The 21,676-nt window shown below is 39.5% G+C and overlaps 2 protein-coding genes across 2 annotated transcripts; one reads left to right on the forward strand and one right to left on the reverse strand.

Moving 5' to 3' along the window:
- Positions 1-7,580: 7,580 nt before the first annotated feature.
- LOC138036126 (uncharacterized) lies at positions 7,581-10,178 on the forward strand. Its single transcript, XM_068882480.1, has 2 exons — positions 7,581-8,407; positions 8,498-10,178. The coding sequence occupies exons 1-2, from the start codon at positions 7,744-7,746 to the stop codon at positions 8,908-8,910; spliced, it is 1,077 nt and encodes a 358-aa protein (XP_068738581.1). The 5' UTR covers positions 7,581-7,743; the 3' UTR covers positions 8,911-10,178.
- Positions 10,179-10,207: 29 nt separating this feature from the next.
- On the reverse strand, positions 10,208-11,390 carry LOC138036121 (caldesmon-like). The gene is made up of 2 exons (XM_068882476.1): positions 11,318-11,390; positions 10,208-10,940 (listed from the first exon to the last, which is right to left on the reverse strand). The coding sequence occupies exons 1-2, from the start codon at positions 11,335-11,337 to the stop codon at positions 10,208-10,210; spliced, it is 753 nt and encodes a 250-aa protein (XP_068738577.1). The 5' UTR covers positions 11,338-11,390.
- Positions 11,391-21,676: the final 10,286 nt, after the last annotated feature.

Below are 21,676 nucleotides of genomic sequence, written 5' to 3' on the forward strand. Positions count from 1 at the left end.
CGTTTTGTCGTCTCCTCACTAAAATGACGGTACTCTCTGACACAAATCCCTAGTTCATGTTTCTTCGGGCATTTACAACACCACCCTTAACACGAAGTTCACATCCATCGCTTGTGAAAACTTCCAGAGTTATGAACCGGCCTGACAGCATCATTGCTGCGAGCAGCATCATCCTTTTTCAAAAATCTTATCGTCGCAGCGTTGGCATTCTTACACTTGTTCACTTGCTGGAGATTATGTTCTTGTACCGTTTTATGTTCCAAGTACGCACAAACCTTCGAGTCCTCAGCAGTACTTTCCGGTGCATTGCAAATAGATTTAATTAAACAATCAACGCTTGAGTTTCCCGCAAGAAAAACACCCTCAGTAATCTTAGAAAAATGTCAAAGAAAGCAAAATCAGTCTCTTACCCAATAATAAACATGCTAGTGTTGTTTTTCACTGTTTTTCGCAAACAACCTCGGTTATCTTAGCAATCATAACAAGGATTGAAGGAAATTTAAGTTAAGTTAAATAAAGCTTCTTACTAAAGTACAAAAGAAAATATATATACAAAAGTACAATAGGTAAAGGAAAGCCATAGGGGAAACTGAATTCCCATATAGAAACTGCTGTCCAGAAATAAAAGTTAAAACAATTAAGAATAGTATCTAATATATAATTTCACAATGTGTACGAAAACTAAAAGACAAAGATAATTAAGTAATAAAGTTTTAAACGAGCTTAAGCTAGAAGCAGACATAACTGAGTTAGGTAAAGAGTTCCAGTCATTAACGTAACGGTTAAAAAATGAAAATTTAAAATAGTTTGTCCTTGCTGCTTTAGGCCTAATTTTAAAGTCATGGTTACGTCTAGTTCTTGTTGAGCCAGTCAGATCCACATATGCGGTATAGTCAATATCAGAATAGCCATGAATTATCTTGTAAAGTTGAAGCAAGCAGAGGTATTTCCTTCTAAGCTCCAATGATGACCAGTTTAGTTCAGTGAGCCTTTCAGAGTAAGGTTTATCAGATCCACATATCAATCGAGTAGCACGACGCTGGATGGATTCAATACTGTGTATGTGTTTAACCAAATAAGGGTTCCACACTGGGCAGGAATATTCCAAAATAGGACGAACTAAAGCATTAAAAGCTGTTTTAATTGCCACAGGATCTTTGGGCCCAAATGTTCTCCTTATTAGACCCAACACTCGATTTGCCTTACCAACAATGTAATTGATATGAGCGTCCCACCTTAAAGAAGATTCAATCCAAATGTACAGGTGCTTATGTTTATCTACAGCTGACAGATTATTCTCATTTATCACATAATGATGAACTAAAGGACATTTAGACTTGGTAACATGTGGGGCCTTACACTTTTTAGGCTTCAGCGTGACCTTCCACAAGTCACACCAGGAGGCAACAGATAAAAGGCCACCCTGAAACTCAGCACAATCATCTACAAATGCGATGTTATGATAAAGTACACTGTCATCAGCAAAAAGCTCTGTACTGCAGCTTACATTTAGGGGGAAGTCATATACAGCAGGAAAAGAAGTGGCCCTAATATACTCCCTTGAGTATATTAGGAAGGAAGACAGTTATCACTCAACCGTTTTGTCTGGATTATTGTGGGTCGATAAATTATTTAAAAATTATGCTGAAATCACTTTGAAATCGCTTTGAAAGTCCTGTACCGCTAAACATGAGCTGAAAAAAACGAAGATTTTAAATTTTCTTTTGACTTGTAAGCTCATGTTCGTACGAATTACGAATGAAAGGACGAATTTTCTGAGAAAATTAAAAGAAATGAAATTACAACCGGCGCCTTGTGATTCTGAGAATTAGTCCACGAATGTGGCGAGTGAATAAATTTCCCAGTTATTTGCTCTAACAAATGGCCAATGAGATGTCTCGATTCAGTATTTAATACAAAAATTGCATAACAAAAGTGTTTTTCTACCTCCCTTTTGCTCCGCCTGACTCAATATAGAACTGTAATTAAATACACTGCATATCGAAGCAGAAGTTGTGTGGACGGAGCCACTGCTAGGCTTTTTGATTCGAACAGTTTTTTTGACGCGGACTGGTGAAAGAAACTAAACGGTAAGATTATTCCAGTAGCCTATTTGAGATCTTATAAGGCGGACGAAAGTAATGATACTGGCTACTCTGCTGCGTTCTACAGGTCATGTTTTGTAGAAATTTCAAGGGCACCCAACGATAATCTTTGGTGAAATATGTGTTCAGGAGAGTCAAACTGCTCTAATAATTTCAGTTCTACATTGCCAGACAACTATAGATTTCTTTACTAAAACATCACCAAAAAGATTCACAAGAAGGGAAAAGTAGTCCCTTACGTTTTCGGAAAGGATATTTTTGCAATTTTTGGCACTTAAACAGATCAACTAGCAGTTTCGGATGAGCAATTGGTTCGCTGGGAGGTTTTAAGAAGGTGATGTCCAGCTAACAATTTCTGAAATAAAGCTATCATTCCCTAATAATTTCGGACACTTCAATTTTCAACTAAGATATCCGAACAGATCAAATTCTTCTAGCTGATAAAAACACCTCTTTAGGCAGTGTTTAAACACTACAAAGAGCTTAGAAATATATCTCAAAGGCTTGTGGCTCAATTTGCTCGTTGGTTCCCCTTGAAATTTCCAACGCTACGTTCTGCATCGCGAGTAAACTTGCGGATTATGTCTTCACGTTTTCACGACAACATTAAGATTTATTATCATATGGCTCTGTCTCACAAGGACTGGGAACTACCAAGTTAACGTTTGGCTAAAATCGATATTGACCGCGGTCTAGATTTTCCCATCTAGACCGGCATCTAGACCGGTAATGTCCTGCGGTGAAAAGATGCAAACTAAAATGCAAAAATATTGAGTATTTTCTTCTACCAATATTTATTTATGGAAGTGCCAAACAGCATGATGACAAAAGAGAGGATGACGAGCAAACTTTGACAGAATTAAGTTCAGCTCATCGCCACTCATCGCCGTTCGCAAGCAAAATGTCAGTTAGTACAAACCAGTTACATTAAACGAATTAAATTGTTCTTGTTTGCCATATAATAAACATCTTATTTACCGAGCTTAGTCAGTCTGTATGGGGAGAATCTTGACTTCGGTCGTGTGTACAGACCTCACTGCGTTCGGTCTGTACTCACGACCTCGGTCAAGATTCTCCCATACAGACCTCCCGCTCGGTTAATAAGAGCTAAAAATTATACATTCTTTTTTGCCACTCTTGACCTTTAAGAGTAAAATTTGCACAGGTTCAGGTGTTTTTTAATCATTTTGTGTCCTAAGCGGAACACACGGATCACCTGCAAGGTGCGTTGCGAAAGAAAAGTTCCCATTTACCCAATGCATTTGAGTTACGATTTAATTGAACAACTGATGCTGTTGTTCCAGTAAAACAGATCCCGTTTTGTGCGAGGAAAATGTCAAGTGCTGTAAAAGTTGCTTACTTATTCCTTGACTTGCAAGTTCTGGTCTCAATTCTCGTAAAAAAGCCCCCAAATCTCAATAACAAGGAAGACATTTAGTGATCAGGCAAACAGTTACGCGTAATGGCGGGGTAGGCTCCCTTCACATGGAACCAATTAAAAGGATTAAAAATCCATTGCTTTAGAATTCGAGCAATAACGAACATTTGTCTTCCTTGACTTATGTTGTAATACGCTCACTTATTCCAAGAAAGCGTAGGACGAATTTTGAACAATACCACAATAGGTCTCCAAACATAGATTACGTCCTCTTTATCCTGATAATCAATGCACGCCGGGTATTTTGTTTTGAAAGCGACATCAAATATAACACAACGTAAAGCCCAAGAAGGGAGCCTGAAGTGGCAATACAAAGACCATGTTATCTTCGAAATGGTCGATGACATCAGGCAGTTTGCTAAATCATTCGAGTCCCTTTGTTCCGATACTCACTATAGCCTCGATATCAGCTGATTTTAAATAAAGTGCAAATGAGAAGCTCATTATTACAAACTCGCAAAGTTTTAGAAAATTCCAGCAGACGGAGCAACTGCCAAGCCTTTGGACAAGGACTGGGTCAGTTTAAGGTACAAATCCGTGAGAAATATTTGTCTGGTTATGTGAGATCATAGAGTGAAGCCTGGCACACTAAAATCACGATACTATTTGACACAAGTCCCTTTATTTCGTATGTTTTTTTCGGGCATTTACAACGCCACCAACACAACATCGCTTGTAAAAATTGTTGCGAGCATGAACTTTTATCAAAAACTCTCATCGTCGCAGCCTTTGGCATTCTTATTGGAAATGTCAGTTAACTCGTTCAGTTGTTTTAGATTATGTTCTTGTACCTTTTTGTGTTCGAAGTATGCATCACCTTGGAGTCGTCAGCAGAGATTTGTCTATTTTCCGGTGCATTGCAAATATATTAAATTAAACAGTCAACGCTTGTCTTTCCCGCATGAAAAAGACCCCTAGTAATCTCAGAAAATGAAAAGTGAATCCAAATTCTCTTACCAAATGTTTCCCTTTCAATGTTTATTTTTTCGAAAACAACCTGAGTTGTCTTGTTAGCAATCTGTAATCTACTTAATAACAAGGAAGACAGTTCTCAGACTCAACCGTTTCGTTTGGGTGATTGTGGGATAAACTTCTTGAAAAAAAAAACCAGCTGAAACCAGTTCCAAAGTCCTGTACCCCTAAACATGAGCTGAAAAACTAAGAGTTTTAATTTTCCTTTGACTTGTAAGCTCATGTTCGTACGAATTGAAAATAAAAGTCAAAGGTCTTTCATACATTTTCTCAGAAAATTAAAAGAAAGGAAATTATAGCGTCCCTTTTGTTCTCATGGAATTTAGTCCACGAATGTGGCGAGTGAATAAATTTCACAGTTACAGCTCCAACAAATGGGCAATGAGATGCCTCGATTCAGTACAAGAATTGCATAACAAAAGTGCTTTTCTACCTCCCATTTTATTTGCTTCGCCAAACTCAACATAGAACTGTATGTGAAGAAGTTTCAAGTTTGTGCGACTGGATTCTGAGCCACTGTTAGGCTTTTAGTTGAACAGTTGTTTTGACGTCGACTGGTGAAAGGAACAAAACGGTAAGATTATTTCAATAGCCGCGTATTTGTGATCGTATAAGGCAGACGAAAGTAACGATACTGGCTACGCAGCTGCGTTCTACAGTTAATGTTATCTAGAAATTTCCAAAGCCACATTATTCAACTTTGCAGCATGCAAATGTTCAAGCTTCCACGACAACATTGAGATTTAAACGTATTCTTTCTTTTTTGCCATTCTTGACTTATAGGAGTAACATTTGCACAGATTCAGGTCATGTTGTTTAATCATTTGTGTCCTAATCGAAGTACATCACCTGCAACTGAGGTTCTCAGAATTGTTTTCCCCTTTGGACTGCGAAAGCAAAATGCCCTTTTACTCAACGCATCTAAGGCAAGATTTAACTGATGTCGGTTGTTCCAATAAAAAGATCCTGGCTTGCATGAAAAAAATGTCAAGCCCAGTAAAACATTTTATATTTTCCGGTGCATTGCAAATAGATTTAATTAAACTATCAACGCTTGTCTATCCCGCAAGAAAGACCCTCAGTAATCTTTCGAAAATTTCAAATCAAGTAAAGTTCTCTTACCCAATAATAACATGACTTTGTCGCGTTTCATTGTTTTTGCAAACAACCTCGGTTGTGTTAGCAATCATAACAAGGCTTGAAAGAAGACAGCAATTATCATCGATTATCACTCAACCGTTTTGTCTGGATGATTGTGGGATAAATTCTTTCAAAAAAGCTGAAATCCTTTGAAAGTCCTGTACCGCTAAACATGTCCTTGAGTTGAAAAACTATTTTTTCTTTGTATCTTTTTATGTCCAAGCACGCATTACCTTCAAGTCGTCAGTGGAAAATTTGTCTATTTTCCGGTGCCTTGAAAATAGCTTGAATGAAACAGTCAACGCTTGTCTTTTCCGATAGATAGATAGATAGATAGATAGAATTGCGAAATTATTACAAAATTTATATACAAAGAAAATACTAAGAATGTAAACTTAAAAATTATGACGAGAATCCCTTACTAAAACACTTTATAATGTAATAAATATTCTATTTCACCACTTTATAGTAAAAATTGCTGCTTGTTAGCACGACTGCACATAGTAGGAATAAAAGTCCCTTTAAAAGGACTTGCGTGAAATCGTGGGAGCTCGAACACTCACTTTGAACAGTGATTTTGATTGATTTTGATTGGTGCATTAACTACTTTATTTTTCACTAATTATTTGTAGGGTTGAAATCGGATAGTGAAATCGGACAGTTGGCTGTAATGAGGCTGTAATCGAATACCTGAAATCGGACAGTTACATCAGCCAATCATATTAAGGACGTTCGCGCCAAAATCTTCTTACGGTGAGATTTTCTTCATTTCTCGCCTAGAGTTAGGTTATAAGGTACTTACTCCAAAAACGCCTTAACGAGATATCGGTCATAATAGCGAGATCTAGCCTCATCTGCTCATCCATCGAAAATCATAAAAACAAACTGTAAGAGTGAAGGTTTCCGTGCATAGGTTTTTAGGAGTGGAATTTTTAGATAATAATATTGTATGCCGCTAGGGATGTCGTAAACAGTAGAGTTCATCCTCGAAGAGCATTTTCGTACGCTCTATCCATTGCAACCAGTACCGGAATTTGATGGCACGAGGAAAGAAAATGTTAAAAAAAGATAACTTCTTAGTGTGCGAATTTCTTCATTTCATCATATTTTGTAGATAGTAAGTAACGTAAGTTATTCATGATTAAAAAAAATAGGGGTCACCAATGATCTAAACGAGTAAAATCGATGTGATTTTGTACAGCTCTTGGAAAATTTCATTTGTAACGCTTTTGCGTGACCTGTCGGGGAAGGACTGGAACCAAAGGGAGGGTTTTTACCGAAAAAAAAAAACTTTCTCGAGCATTGCAACGAAGTTTTAAGCGGGCGTCATCGTCATTTGGTTAGTGTCTTGTATAGTATCTCTCCATTGCTGTCATGCTCATCTTCTGGAGTGTGGTTTTTGTGAAATTTAATCGCTGGTTCTTTCCACGAGGGTCCGCACTATTCAAGTGGACGAGGACTAAAATACTGCTCTATTTTTACGCAAGTAAAGGAAAGGAACTTCAAAAACATGCATTCATTTTGAACTTAAGTTCGTAGGGTAATAAAATCATTTTTAAAAAACAGCCCTATTAAATTTACGCAACGGTTCGTCCTCGAGTTTTTCAAACTTTCAGCCACTACTCCAACTACCTTTTCCAGCTGAGCTTTTCCATCCTCCCGCTCAATTCTCTTTAACGTTTCATGATGATTCAGAAATGAATGTGCTATTATTTTGCCGTCCTGGAATTTTTTCCCCGGTGTTTTTGTCACCATGTTATTTTAACTAATGCTTGAAAAATATTTATGAAAGTCAAGTAGACCAGTACACGACTGATAAAACAACGCGAATATCAGTCGTGCAGTAGTCTACTTGACTTTCATAAATATTTTTAAACAATTTTGACTGATCACGATTTTCTCTGAACCTCAACTTCACTAATAGGGACTTTAAGCAAGGACTACGTAAGTGTCTAGTACGGAGAGTTTTAGCCGCGGAAAAATGGAACGAGTACGTAGAATCCCGCCAAAATTCAAAGCTCTTGTGTACATTAAGCAAGTCGCGTAGTACGGAAGTTTATAATCTTTCTCGATAGTTTGTTAAGTGCCATGCCCTCGTTTCGAGAAATAAGAGATTTGCTCCTTCTTTCGCACGGTTCTAATTTTATTTCTGAAGAAGAATTTTTAGTTCTCTACGAGGAATATCAGCCAGCCAACTTGATTTTTCCACACTCTTCTTATGGCGATTTTCACTTTGATGACATGGAAGACGATGAATGTTTGGCGGAGTTTCGCGTTGAAAAGAAAGATTTGGAGACCCTTGGAGAGGCTTTGCAAATACCAGCAACATTTCATTGTCAGCAGCGAAGCAAAATAGACGGTATGGAGGGGTTGTGTATGCTACTCAGACGTTTTGCATACCCTTGTCGCTACTCGGACATGATTTCGCGTTTCGGTAGGCCTGTTCCAGTTCTTAGTATGGTAACTAATACAGTTCTGGACTACATATACGATACTCATGGACATTTGCTAACTGACTGGAACCCAGCTTTGTTAAGTGCGCAAGCACTTGAAGAGTATGCACAGGCCATTTCCAGAAAAGGTTCACCACTCCAGAATTGCTTTGGTTTTATAGACGGCACCGTTCGTCCTGTTTGCAGACCTGGGAGACACCAGCGTGTTCTATACAATGGCCATAAACGGGTGCATTCCCTTAAATACCAATCCATTGCTTTACCGAATGGCCTGATTGGAAATTTGTATGGACCTGTAGGTATGTTATCATTTATTTTTTGGGCTATGACAAAACTAAACTGAGAATTAAGGACTTCATTTTCATATTGAACCCCTTTTAACATTTCAGAAGGGAGGAGACACGACGCAGGTATGCTGGCCGATTCTGGTCTTTTGAGACAGCTTGAGCGTTATGCGTTTTCTCCTGCTGTCCAGCCCATGTGTGTTTTTGGTGATCCAGCCTATCCACTACGCATTCATCTCCAGGCACCTTTCCGTAATGCTGCCCTCACCGTCCAAATGGAAGCATTCAATTCAGCCATGAGTGCCGTCAGATGTTCAGTGGAATGGCTGTTTGGAGACATTTCAAATTATTTTAAGTTTCTTGATTTTAAGAAAAACCTCAAGGTCCAACTCAGCAGTGTCGGTAAAATGTACATAGTATGTGCTCTTCTGAGGAATGCACTTACTTGCCTATATGGCAACAGTACTTCAAATTACTTTTCTCTGGAGCCTCCATCAATTTTTGATTATTTTAATTAACTGTTTTTGTTAACCAGACTCAAGTGTGGAGCTAAAAAAGGGGTTGAGCAGGACAGTGGGTGATGGGCAAGGTCTGACCTTTTCCTTCCAACTGACCATTGGTGAAGAGAGGAGCAAGCATTTGGCACGAATTAAGATTTAAGTCAACAAAAGCAAGAGTTTCAGAAGAATCAACCCCTGGGTGTGGTCACCCTGTTTCTGCACTGGTTATAATGAGAATGTACATTGTGCTCTATTACAACTAAATCTGAGGAGGGCTCTTCTTGAGGATTGAGCACTTCATAACAAGCATACCATAGGGTTTTAGGTTCAAAAGTTGTGTTGAGGGTAAATAGCTGGGTAAAAACTGTGGTCCATGGGTATTTACGTATTCAGAGGCAGACCCCCCTCCCATTTTCCTACCCTTCCCCCCACAGGGTGATCAGCAAAGTGTGGAAGGAAAAACGATCAGGAACTGGTGTAGAAAGGAAACCACTAAAGTCGCCTTTTATGATTATTCAAGTAATTGATTCGTAATTGTGACAAAAATTGTCAAATCTGATTGGTCACTGGCAGCCCAAATTTAAGCACTGATTGGACACTCACAATATCGTGTCTTGCTTGAGTAACTACTCTCAATTTTGCATGAGTAATTTATGACTTTCAGTGCTAACAAGACTCTCATTGAATTCTGCGGTAATCATGACATAGTGTTAATGAACAATAAATTTCAATATTTTAAGTCCCTTTGTACAAAAGGGATCAGAGCACAAATTACAACATTTCTTGAGCATTCTGCTTACATTCCTCTTTGGTAATGGCCACAGCATTTCTTCGACTGATAATCAAACAGGTGATTAACAAATGTTTGACAGTGTTCTGTTCTCAGTGCTTCAAGAGTAGTTTCAATCCTTTGTAGTCAGAAACAGGCCTGTGATGGGTAATTCAAAAATACAATTTGGGTTGTTTGCCACACAAGAAACGGGAACTATGCATGATGCCCTAGGAAGACAGCACTGACCAACAAAATGGTCACATTGTTTATGCTGAATATTTCAACACGTGATGCTACTTGTTCAACAGGCATAAGTAACAAGGTCCAACCAACAGAGAGGTGTTTGGTGAGAACATCTGAATATTATAATCCAGAGTGAAGAAACTCAACCTCTGGTGAATGCTTTTCTCTAAAACATTATCAACTTTAACTAATAAAACAAAATTCAATGGTGCACATTAATGTAAGAAGTTAAACCGAACATATGAACAAAAGGGAAGGATCCACAGGGATGGAGGAGCGGGTGGTGGAGGAGGTGGATCATCACTGTTTTGGTATGAATCTCCCCAACATCGACATCAACGCAGCTGTCTGCTGCTGCTGTTGTTGCAACATCATAGCTTGGATATTTTGCATTTGAATCTGCTGTTCCTTCATTGCCTTCAACATCTCATTTTGTTGTTGAAACAGTTGAGATTGTTTGCTGGCCTCCTGGTCTTGCTTCTGTTTTCTGAGTGCAAGCTCCTCCTCCCTAATTTTTATCTCTTTCTCCGCCCGTTCACGTAAATATTCGACTGCATCACTGCCACTTCTTCGCTTTCGCTTGACACTGATATCGCCCCCTTCACTCTCCATTGATCTTTTCTTTGTTTCGCCCATACTCTCCATAGCGGTCTTCCGCAAATCCTCTGCGACCTTACGCTCTTCCTCGTTTTTCTTGATAGTCGAGTCGCTTTCTCTCGACGATTCTGCCAAACTTTCCTTCTCAACTATTTCTTCCAACAGCTTATCGAGCTCTGTGACTTCAGGGGAAATTCCACTAGCTTTCTCCTCGCCTTTGATCTTTTCCAAATATTTTGCTTTGAGTCCTTCGTATCTTTCACGGACGCCCCTCTGAGTGACATGAAATTTGACTTCTTCGTTACTGTTAAGCGTCGATGCAATTTCGGTCCAAATCTTACCCCTTTCATTGCTGCACTTTTTAAATTTATAGGGTTCACGAACCCTTATTTCTGTGCACAACACAACATCATTTTCCAGACTCCATTCCATGCGCCTAAAAGCAACAAAATTATACATTAGGCTCCACTTAAACTCACGTTCCTCATTCAAATGCTGATACATGTATAAGCAGGAGTTTAAATTGTTAAAGTACTTTCCTCTTGAGAAAGATATGTGAAAAGCCGCGGCAAGAAGTGTATAAGCTCACAAAAATCGTAAAACAAGTGGTGAAAGCTGATAAAGCTTTACCTCGCTTAAACACGTTGTTTGGGATTGATGCTGCTGTTACCACATTTTCAGCTCAAAATTGACAAATATTTTTCTTGGAAATCACCAAAGGTGATCAAAAATGGATAAAATGCCTGTAGCTTGCCATTTGGGTTGAAACACTAACTTATTAAGCATATCAAGTACAACAAAACACTTACGTACTTTCCACTACGGCCCGCCATAATCTCCTACGTATTCGGGAAGCGTTCTACGGCTAGAAACCAGGCCACGTACGTGTCGCGGGAAAAAATATGACTTCCGGTCACCGTACTAGACACTTACGTAGTCCTTGCTTAAAGTCCCTAATGCTCGAAGTAATGCGTGACATTTACGGTCGCGTTACCTGCGCATTACCGTTGCGCACAAACAATTAGCGCGAACGTCCTTAAGTGCAGTCAGCTTAATCCACCAATCACAGAATTTATCACAATAACCATAGCAACAACCACTTACCTTACGAAACTAGGGATTTTCCAAAATGGACAAATTTGCAACATTAGACAGTGAAAAAGGAATGCATTAATTTTGTTTTCTTGTAAATTGTAATGGTTATAATTAATTGGTAACAGCACTTCGTGTCGTCCAATTTAATCTGTAATAATACATGGGACTCCCGCTACGCGGTCGTCCGATTATGTTAATCACTCGTATGGTTACAGAACAAATTGGACTCCACTCAGACCTATTACCATTGTGTATCATAATGACTCTGATGTCTAGGCGGTAATAGGCTTCTCAGTTGATTAAGTCTGGTACATTGTTCTTCTCTTCTCTGTTGACACAGAGTGCTAATTTCAAAGGTTGCTAAACTTTGTCTGCAAGATTGGTGGGGACGATAAGATTGAAAACACCCTTTTTTGCACTCGCTCAAGATCTTCACTTAAATACTATTCAGGCAGACTGTGGTGAAAAAAAGGCGAACGGTATTCAAGCAAGGGCCTTATTGCGGTACAATAGAAATTGACAATGTCACTCTGCCTAAGACCAGCTCTTTTCAGTAAAACTAAGACGTACAGACGCTTATTTGCCTTTTTTATCGCTTGGTTTACATGATTATTCCACTTATGATCGTTCGATATCGTGACTCATAGGATAGGAGAGTTGAGAGTTCATTCCCGGCAAAAACCACGGGACTAAAGGTACGCTTTTTCCTCTTAAATTCAATAATCAGTTCCTTGCACTTGCTACAGTCACTGTACAGTGTTGGTAGCGTTGAGTTGCATACCCTGCATCTGTGACCAGCCCTCGACAATATCAACTGCACCCTGAGACCACGGGGAACGATTTCAGCCATGGTTGTGTCATTCACGTACTTCCACGTACAAAGGGTAGACGACACACGGAATTAATTAATCATCAGGATAAACAGCCAGTTGGAACTCAGTGGGACCCATTCCGAGTGGCATTCCGCGAACAACTTAACTCGCTGTTGTCTCCGCATCAAGATATCTGCCACCCAACAGGCAACGCTGCGAGGGATGGATAAGTTGAAGACCTTGCGTACCAGGAGATTATGATCGACAAGATCAAAGGCCTTCCTGTAGTCAAGCAGGATGACCCTCACTGCAGCACCCGACCCGTCAGTAGCCTCCGCCCGCATGAAAAAAAAAACCCCTAGTAATCTCAGAAAATGTCAAGTCAAGCAAATTCTCTTACCAAATGTTTCGCTTTCAATGTTTCCTTTTCCCAAACAACCTCGGTTGTCTTAGCAATCTCTAATCTATTCAATAACCGTTTCGTTTGTGGGATAAAATTCTTTAAAAAAACCCTGCTTAAATCAGTTTCAAAGTCCTGTACCCTTGACCACAAGGTGAAAAACTAAGATTTTAATTTTCCTTTGTCTTGTAGGCTCATGTTCGTACGAATTACGACTACAAAGGAAAAGGCCTTTTATACATTTTCTCACAAAATTAAAAGAAACGAAATTACAACGCTCCATTTTTTTTTGGAGAATTTAGTCCAGGAATGTGACCATTGCTTTAAAATTCGAGCAACAACGAATATTTATCTTCCTTGACTTATGTCGTAATATTCTCACTTATTCCAAGAAAGGAGGAATTTCGAAGAATACTAAAATAGGTCTCCAAGACACAAATTACGTCCTCTTTATCCTGATAATCAATGCACGCCGGGTATTTTGTTTCGAAAGCGACATCAAATAACACAAGGTAAAGCCCAAGAAGGGAGAAGTGGCGAGACAAAAGCCGTGTTATCTTCGAAATGGTCGATGACATCAGGCGTTTTGCTAAATCATTCGAGTCCCTTTGTTCCAATACCTACCATAGCCTCGATATCAGCTGATTTTGAATAAAGTGCACACGAGAAGCTCATTTTTACAAATTCGCACAGTTTTAGTTGGTTTAAAATTCCAGCAGACGGAGCAACTGCCAAGCTTTTGGACAAGGACTGGGTCCGCTAGTCTAAGGTACAAATCCGAGAGAAGTATTTGTTTGGTTATGTGAGATCATAGAGTGAAAGCCTGGTACACTAAAATCACGATACTATTTGACTGACACAATTCCCTTTATTTCGTTCATGTTTTTTCGGGCATTTACAACGCCACCAACTCAACATATCATATATCATAACATATATCTTTTATTTACCCTCGGATTTTTAGAGTACTTGATGATGCTAATATCTCCGAGCATTTACCCTCCCAACCATGATACATCACAGAAGACAAACCACAACACCCGGAACTACATGCCCTACTACTCTTTGCGTCAAGTGTGGGCGTTCTTTTACGTCCCACAGGATTATGAACATTGAGGGGTTGTGAGACGGGACCTCCGGCTTATCGTCCTTATCCGAGAAGACTAGAGAGTCTAACCATTTGCAGATGTAATTACAAAGGCAGCACTTTCTCCTCAGTTATTTAAAGACCCTGAGTGTTGGTCCGGCCGGAGTTGAACTCACGACCTCCCGCGTGACAGCCCGGTGCTCAACCAACTGAGCCCGGTGCTCATTGCTTGTGAAAAGTTCCAGAGTTATGAACCGGCCTGACAACATCATGGAAATGGTTAAATTGTTGCGAGGAGCATCAACTTTTATCAAGCAAAAATATCTTTTAGATCTTAGAGCCGCGCTTTGAAAATTTATCGGTGTTCTTATCACTATAGTCGCAACGTAGTGCACATTCCAGAACAGTCCTTTTGATTCACTGATGACTATAAACACAAAATCACCTGATCAATCTGTAGCACAGCGGCTGACAACGACTGCACACGAGGTGAAAACTCCGATCGGCACCACCAGTCGTAGCCGTTGTGAAATCTCCGATGACGTAATGGTCAAAATAATCTGGAACTTTCTTTGGATATGTATGGGTATGAACGATACGACAAGAACACTATTAACAACTTACAACTTTCTTTCTTAAGAATCACGATTAAATTTAATTGATTTTTCACATGAGTAAAAGGGGTAGCAAAGTAGTCACACAAGTCACATAATTCAAGAATTACGTTATCCACGGCCATCTTAAGTATGGTGGTTATTTCCATACCAATGACGTAATCCTTGTATGTTCTGACACCTTCTTTGCTGGCTTGCAAATATTTAATTCTCCACCCCGATCTCTGATCTCGCTTCAATAAAACAGCACGACAATTCAACTGCTCTCAGTCAGTGTCTAAGAATACGAAAAATACTGTGAAAATTACAGTTAGGTAAACGGCTGTCGCTCCTAGCGAGACAAAAGTTAAAAACAAGCACGATCTTAATCAACAGGCTGCCCAAGAGAAAGTTGCAACATCGACACATCCCATGAATGACGTAATGGCTTTTTATGCATTCAATACTCGCTTCGAATCAAGCGCTTCAATAGCACAATATATTTTGTACTCAATAAAGTGTAGAATATTCATAAAATTTTAAGTTCATTAACTTTTTAACAGCTTTTGGTGAATAAACATCATAAGTTGCATGATTGGAAGTCCCACTGACTATATGGCCGAGTAGAAGTTTGGGTCTACTCACTGACAAAAGAAACAAGAAGATCTTTCAGATCTTAAAACTGCGGTTTCAAAATTTATCTGTTTTCTTACCACTATAGTCGCAACGAAGTACACATTCCAAAGCAGTCTATAGACACAAATAACCTGATCAATCTGTAGCACAACAACTGACAACAACTACTGCACACGAACTTATTGCACTATCACTTATAGCCGAGGTGAAATCTCCGAGGAATCTCCGATGACGTAATGGTCTTATTTAAACTGTCATCAGGATATCTATGGGTATGAACGATACGATAATAACGCTTTTAACAACTTACAGCTTTCTTTCCTAAAAGTCGCGATTAAATTTAATTGGTTGTTTACACGAGTATAGGCCTAGCAAAGTAGTCACACGCGTCACTTAATTTAAGAATTACGTTATCCACGGCTATGTTTAGTACGGTGGTTATTTCCCTACCAATGAAAGTTGAAACGTCGACACATTCCATGGATCACATAATGACCTTTTATGTATTCAATACTCGCTTCGAATCAACCGCTTAAGGTGGCTGGAACCGGTTTCACTACTTTCAAGGACCTTTTTATTAGAAGGGTTGTCACTACAAAACTGTATCACGTAAAAGAAATGTTATGGTACCATATCAAATGCCAATTGTTACGTAACAAAATGCCCTCACTATTTTGACGTAATAGGTTACCATGACAACATGAAAGGTCTCCAAAAACACCCTATATTTCGTCTTTACTTGCTTATATCTTAAAAATGAACTCGGTGACCCCCATTTTTTATTGTAGAATAGTAATTATCAATTTGACATAGGACTATCTGCAACGTTGAAAAAAATTCTTGGGAGCCAATTAAGAGCAACCTTAAATTTTCGAAAAATTAAGGTAGCTCTGAATTGGCTCCCAACAATTTTTTAAACTTTGCCGATAGTTCTATCTCAAGATGCTAATTACTATTCTACAATAAAAAATGGGGGTCACCGAGTTCATTTTTAAGATATAAGCAAGTAAAGACGAAATATAGGGTGTTTTTGGAGACCTTTCATGTTGCCATGGTAACCCATTACGTCAAAATTGTGAGCGCATTTTGTTAAGCAATAATTGGTGTTTGACGTGGTACCATAACATTGCCATTACGTGATATAGTATAGTAGTTGTAACCCATCTAACAAGAAGGTCTCTAAAAGTGGTGAAACTGGTTTCAGCCACCTTAAATAACACAAAAAAGCAATATATTTTGTACTAAATAAAGAGTACATTTACGTTTTAACATCTTTTGGCGAATACCTGTTAACATCATAAGTTGCGTGATTCGAAGTGCCACTGACTATATGACTGAATAGAAATTTGGGACTCCTCACCAACAAACTAAATTTTATCTGTTTTCTTACCACTATAGTCGCAACGTAGTACACATTCTAAAGCAATCCTTGTTGATTCACTGATGACTATAGAACCAAAATCACTTGATCAATCTGTAGCACAACAAACTGACAACAACGGCTGCACACAAAGGTATCGCACCATTACCCCGGACCATTACTTATAGCCGTTGTCAAATCTTCGATTGCACCATCAGTCGTAACCGTTGTGAAATCTCCAATCACGTAATAGTCTTAGCCTTCTTTCTTAAAAGTCACGATTACATGGTTCAATAAGACTAAAAAAAAATAATAATAAACCGATAGCAGAGCAAGAACTGCACTCGGCCCATGGCCGTGCGGTTAAAAAAAACCGATTGCAGAGCAAGAACCGCGCTCGGCCCATGGCCGCGAGGTTAAAAATGCTATCGTCGCAGTCTTTGGCATTCTTATTGAACTCCCAGTTAACTTGTTCCTTTGTTGTAGATTATGTCCTTGTCCCTTTTTATGTTCCAAGTACGCATTACCTTTGAGTCGTCAGTAGAAATTTGTCTAGTTTCCGGTGGATTGCAAATAGATTGAATTAAAACAGTCAACGCTTGTCTTTTCCGCATGAAAAAGAACCCTACTAATCTCAGAAAATGTCAGTCAAGCAAAATTATCTTACTGATTGTTTCAATTTCAGGGTTTCCTTTACGCAAACAAACTCGGTTGTCATAGCAATCTGCAATCTAATTAATAAAAGCTAAGGGGAAAATAGTTCTCACTCAACCGTTTCGTTTGGATGATTGCGGGATAAAATTCTTTAAGGACGTTCGCGCCCAAAATGTTCCCACGTACAGATTTTTTTTAAACTTGCCACGCAGAAAGGTAATGATCTACTTTTGCCAAAAGGGCAAAGAAAATGGGGGGTCACCGTGCTCGTTTTCGAGATCATGAGGTGCACTTTTAGAAGATTGCGTTACTTTAAGACGATCTTAGCTTACAACTGTCAGCAATAAAAAAGCTACATTAGTGAAATTTAGATCAGGTAAACGTACTCAATTCAACATAACTAATATAACTAAATTAACCTTTGCAGCTGATGTCTTTTTCTGAGGTGAAATAGACCTTGAAAAACGATACATATTAGTCTAAGAAAGAAAACTTTGGTCGCACGAGAGCATAAAAGGCAAAATATTTGTAACTTCTCACGCACAGATTTTTTTGGTTTTTGTTAAAATGGATGACATTAAAAAAGGAAGTGATCAAGGGAAAGAAAAATAGGGGTCACTGAGCATACGAGAGAGTAAAATCGCTGCGAAGTTCTCAAAGTGATGGAATATTCGCACTGTCACTCATTGTGTGACATTTCCGAGAAGAACTGGGTCCACAGCTATCCCATGATGCCACACGCTTTCACGTTCCATTTTTGTGGAAAATATTTGCGTCTTTGAATAGCATCATGTTTACCTTCGTGGTCTGCGATGTATGACGTGTGCGTGACATGCGCGAAAAAATGCGCAGTAGCAATGGGCCCGAACGTCCTTAAAAGAAACCAGCTGAAATCAGTTCCAAAGTCCTGTACCCCATAACATGAGTTAAAAGAGTAACATTTTAATTTTCCTTTGACTTGTAAGGTCATTTTCGTACGAATTACGAATATAAGGACGAAGGTCTGTCATACAGTTTCTCAGAAAATTGAAAGAAATGAAATTACGAGGCTCCTTTTTTTCTGAGAATTTAGTCCAGGAATGTTGCGAGAGAATAAATTTCACAGTTATTAGCCCTAACAAATGGCTAATGAGACGTCACGATTCAGAACAAAAACTATAATTATAACAAAAGTGCTTTTCTACCTCTCTTTTGCTTACCCCGGTGCAATATAGAACTGTATTTAAGGACGTTCGCGCTAATTGTTTATGCGCAACGTTACTGCGCAGGTTAGGCGACTGTAATATGGATGTTGTACATTACTTGTAATATGGCTGTTGCGCATTACTTTGCAAAAACCGTGGACGATAAGTCTTGCATAGCGTTGCCGGGATCACAGAAGATCGTGATCAGTCAAAATTGATTAAAAAATATTTATGAAAGTCAAGTAGACTAATGCACGACTGATATTCGCGTTGTTTTATCAGTCGTGCACTAAGCTACTCGACTTTCATAAATATTTTTCAAGCATTAGTGAAAATAACATGGCGACAAAAACGCCAGGGAAAAATTCCAGGCCGGAAAAGGAATGGCACATTTATTTCAGAATAATCATGAAACGTTAAAGGGAAGTGGGCAGGAGGGTGGAAAAGCTCTGGAAAAGGTGGCTGATCGAGTAGTGGCTGAAAGTTTGGAAAACTCGAGGACGCACCGTTGCATTGCGTAAATTTAATGGGGCTGTTTTTTCCATATGTCTTTATTACCCTACGAACTTAAGTTCAAAATGAATGAATGTTTTTCAAGTTCCTTTCCTTTACTTTCGTGAAAATAGCACAGAATTGTATTTTCCTCCTCGTCCACTTGAATAGTGCGGACATGCGAGGAAACAGCCAGCAATCAAATTTCACAAAAAACCATACTCCAGAAGATGAGCATGACGGCAATGGAGGAATATTATACAAAACACTATAATCAAATGAGGATGAAGTCTGCTTGAAACTTCGTTGCTATGCTCAAGAAAGTTTTTTTTTGGAATAAATTACATTTTTTGGTTGCAAGGGTGTTCTTTGACCTGGCCTGTTAAAGCTTTACAAAGCTTTCAAGTTAGGAAAGATCCAAGATTTCGACAGCAGAAAGTGTTCGAGAAACTCAATCCCAGGGTCTCTCGAGCGAGGAGAGTCCCTGGTAGGGTCTGGTCTCGTGCTTCCGTGACAATTGAAAACACTAGGGAGGGGTCCTCTCTAAACAAGGAATTTGCCGCGTTGAGCTTTGTCGAATTCAAACACAGTTCCTCCAAACACACCCTCGGCTAAGGCGAGCAATTCTTCAGTGGCCTTCTTGAACAGATTTTTACAATGTAAAACGTCTTTGACTGAACCGCACAATCTACAGCAACTTATGACAGACGATGCATATGTTTTCTTCGGCGTTTGCAAACTATTATCGCCGCAGAAGAACATATGTTCACATACCGCAGCACGTGAAACTTGGTTTGTTTTGGTGACAACACATTCCGCACTCCCGTAGTCTCAGCATAGAAAAAATTCTTACTAAGCCGCCCCTCCCTCATTGGATACCCTGGGAACGAGGTTGTCTGTTGCTCACGCGTCCAGCGTGACATTGGAGTCGCGGGCTTCGCAGCAAGTTAATTCCACTCAAGATCGTTTTATTGCTGGGGAAAGATATGGGGACTTAGAAAATGGTGGCCATTTGCATATTCCTTCGCGGGACGAATGAAATATTCATCTTGAGACCTCTCGCAGTTGCAATCAAAACAATAGACCGAATGCATAAATGGTGGCCAAAAAAATATTCTTTTGTTTATGTGCTAATTAGCCTCACTAGCCTCGTTTGTATGGACAAAATCTAACAGAACTGTTGCTTGAGAGCGAGGCTTGTGGGTCTCATTAGCACATAAACAAAAGAATATATTTTTGGCCGCCATTTATGCATTCGGTCAATAGAATCCCATTGTTACTGACCGGCACTTGTCTGTCTGCCACGTGATTGTATAGTTAAACCACTAATACTGTGCTCGGTGAATGTTCGGTCGGCAAAATCTAAGTCTGCTGATTTATTGGACAATATTTATTCATATGGTGCTGATCTGTTTGCCCTTACTGAGACTTGGGTCAATGCAATTCAGCAGTTACTCCCACCACCTTTAATATCGGGAGAAATGTAATCCCTCTTTCAAGGGTAGTAATAGAACAAAACTGTGAAAGGTTGATGGGAGCATGTAAAATGAGCACATCCTTGACAGATGTTGTGTGTGGTACCAATACTAATAATTCAACCAACTTGAGAAATACTTGCATTTCAACCTAACTGTAAAAACGGGTGATGCCTCAAGGAAAATGAGGACAGTAGTGTTATGTTCTCTAATTCATTCTTTATTCATTAGATCACAATCCTAACTAGTTTCACATGGGGATCTTACCAACTGTATATTCGCACATGTTGGGTATCTTAGTACATTATGTAACTACATCCTTCTTCCCCGAAGGTGATTGGCAAATGAATCAATCCCACAAAAAAAAGGCAAACAAAACGTAACTATGAAAAATGTTCATAAACTAACTGAATTCAGTCACTGAACGTGAGGTGTCGGTCCTTATCGAGTGCTTATTGTGGACGTCTCTTGTCTATTGTCCTCACTGTTATTGTTTTCAAAGGCTCTGACACAGACGTTGGCCAGGGTGGGCTGTTGCCCTGTTCCAGCTCTCATTTTCTTGTTGGGGTATGATGCAATTGCCATTAGCGTGGTCGAGGTTCCTCGTAAGTGGGAGGCGATCTGGGGAACGGCTGGCTTGCTGGATGTGGTTCGTTTCTGTTGTTACTCGAGTCGTCTCCTTGTTTTCTGACGCTACAAGTATCTGGTAGGTTTTTCTCTTGGGTCTTTCTTTTTCGAAGATCCACTTTGTTCCGTCTGGAGGATGCTTCTTCTGTCTCAAAAAGATAAGAACGTTCATCGAGTTTTCTTGCCACCGTCGTTTTCTCCCATATCTTCCAATTCAGTGTGAAGGGTCTCATGCGCACTGTCGCTTTAATGTAGCGGAGGGAGGTCCCTTGCCTCTCTGTTGTAGTGGTATGCCTGCTTCTGTTGACGCGATTTGATTTTCTTCTTAATGTCGTCTGTGTTGACGTACTGTGGTTTCAGAAAGCCAGCTGTTGTGGGCAGTTGTGTTTTGGTGCATTCTCCGAGTAACCTTTCTGCTGGGCTGGCATCCATATATTCTGTAGGTTTGTTCATTGCTGCAAGTATGGCGAGGTAGGGATCACTATTGCCGTCCTTGGCCTTCTTTAGAATGCTCTTGGTCGTCTTGACGGCAGATTTAGCCTGTCGATTTCCTTGTTGATGCCCTGGACTGCCTGGTCGGTCATCGAAGCTCCAATTTCGTGCAAAGAGGGCATAGTCTGAAGAGGTGCATTGTGGTCCGTTGTCTGGGAGATTACAATATCTGGAATGCCAATTCGTGAAAAGTGGCTCTTTAATTTGCGGACACATGTGAATGCTTTGGTGTCTCGGAGCCTGTCTATTTCCCTGTGCCATCAAT

The sequence above is a fragment of the Montipora capricornis genome, unplaced genomic scaffold, assembly GCF_036669925.1.
Source record: "Montipora capricornis isolate CH-2021 unplaced genomic scaffold, ASM3666992v2 scaffold_460, whole genome shotgun sequence".
In the NCBI taxonomy this organism is placed as follows: domain Eukaryota; kingdom Metazoa; phylum Cnidaria; class Anthozoa; order Scleractinia; family Acroporidae; genus Montipora; species Montipora capricornis.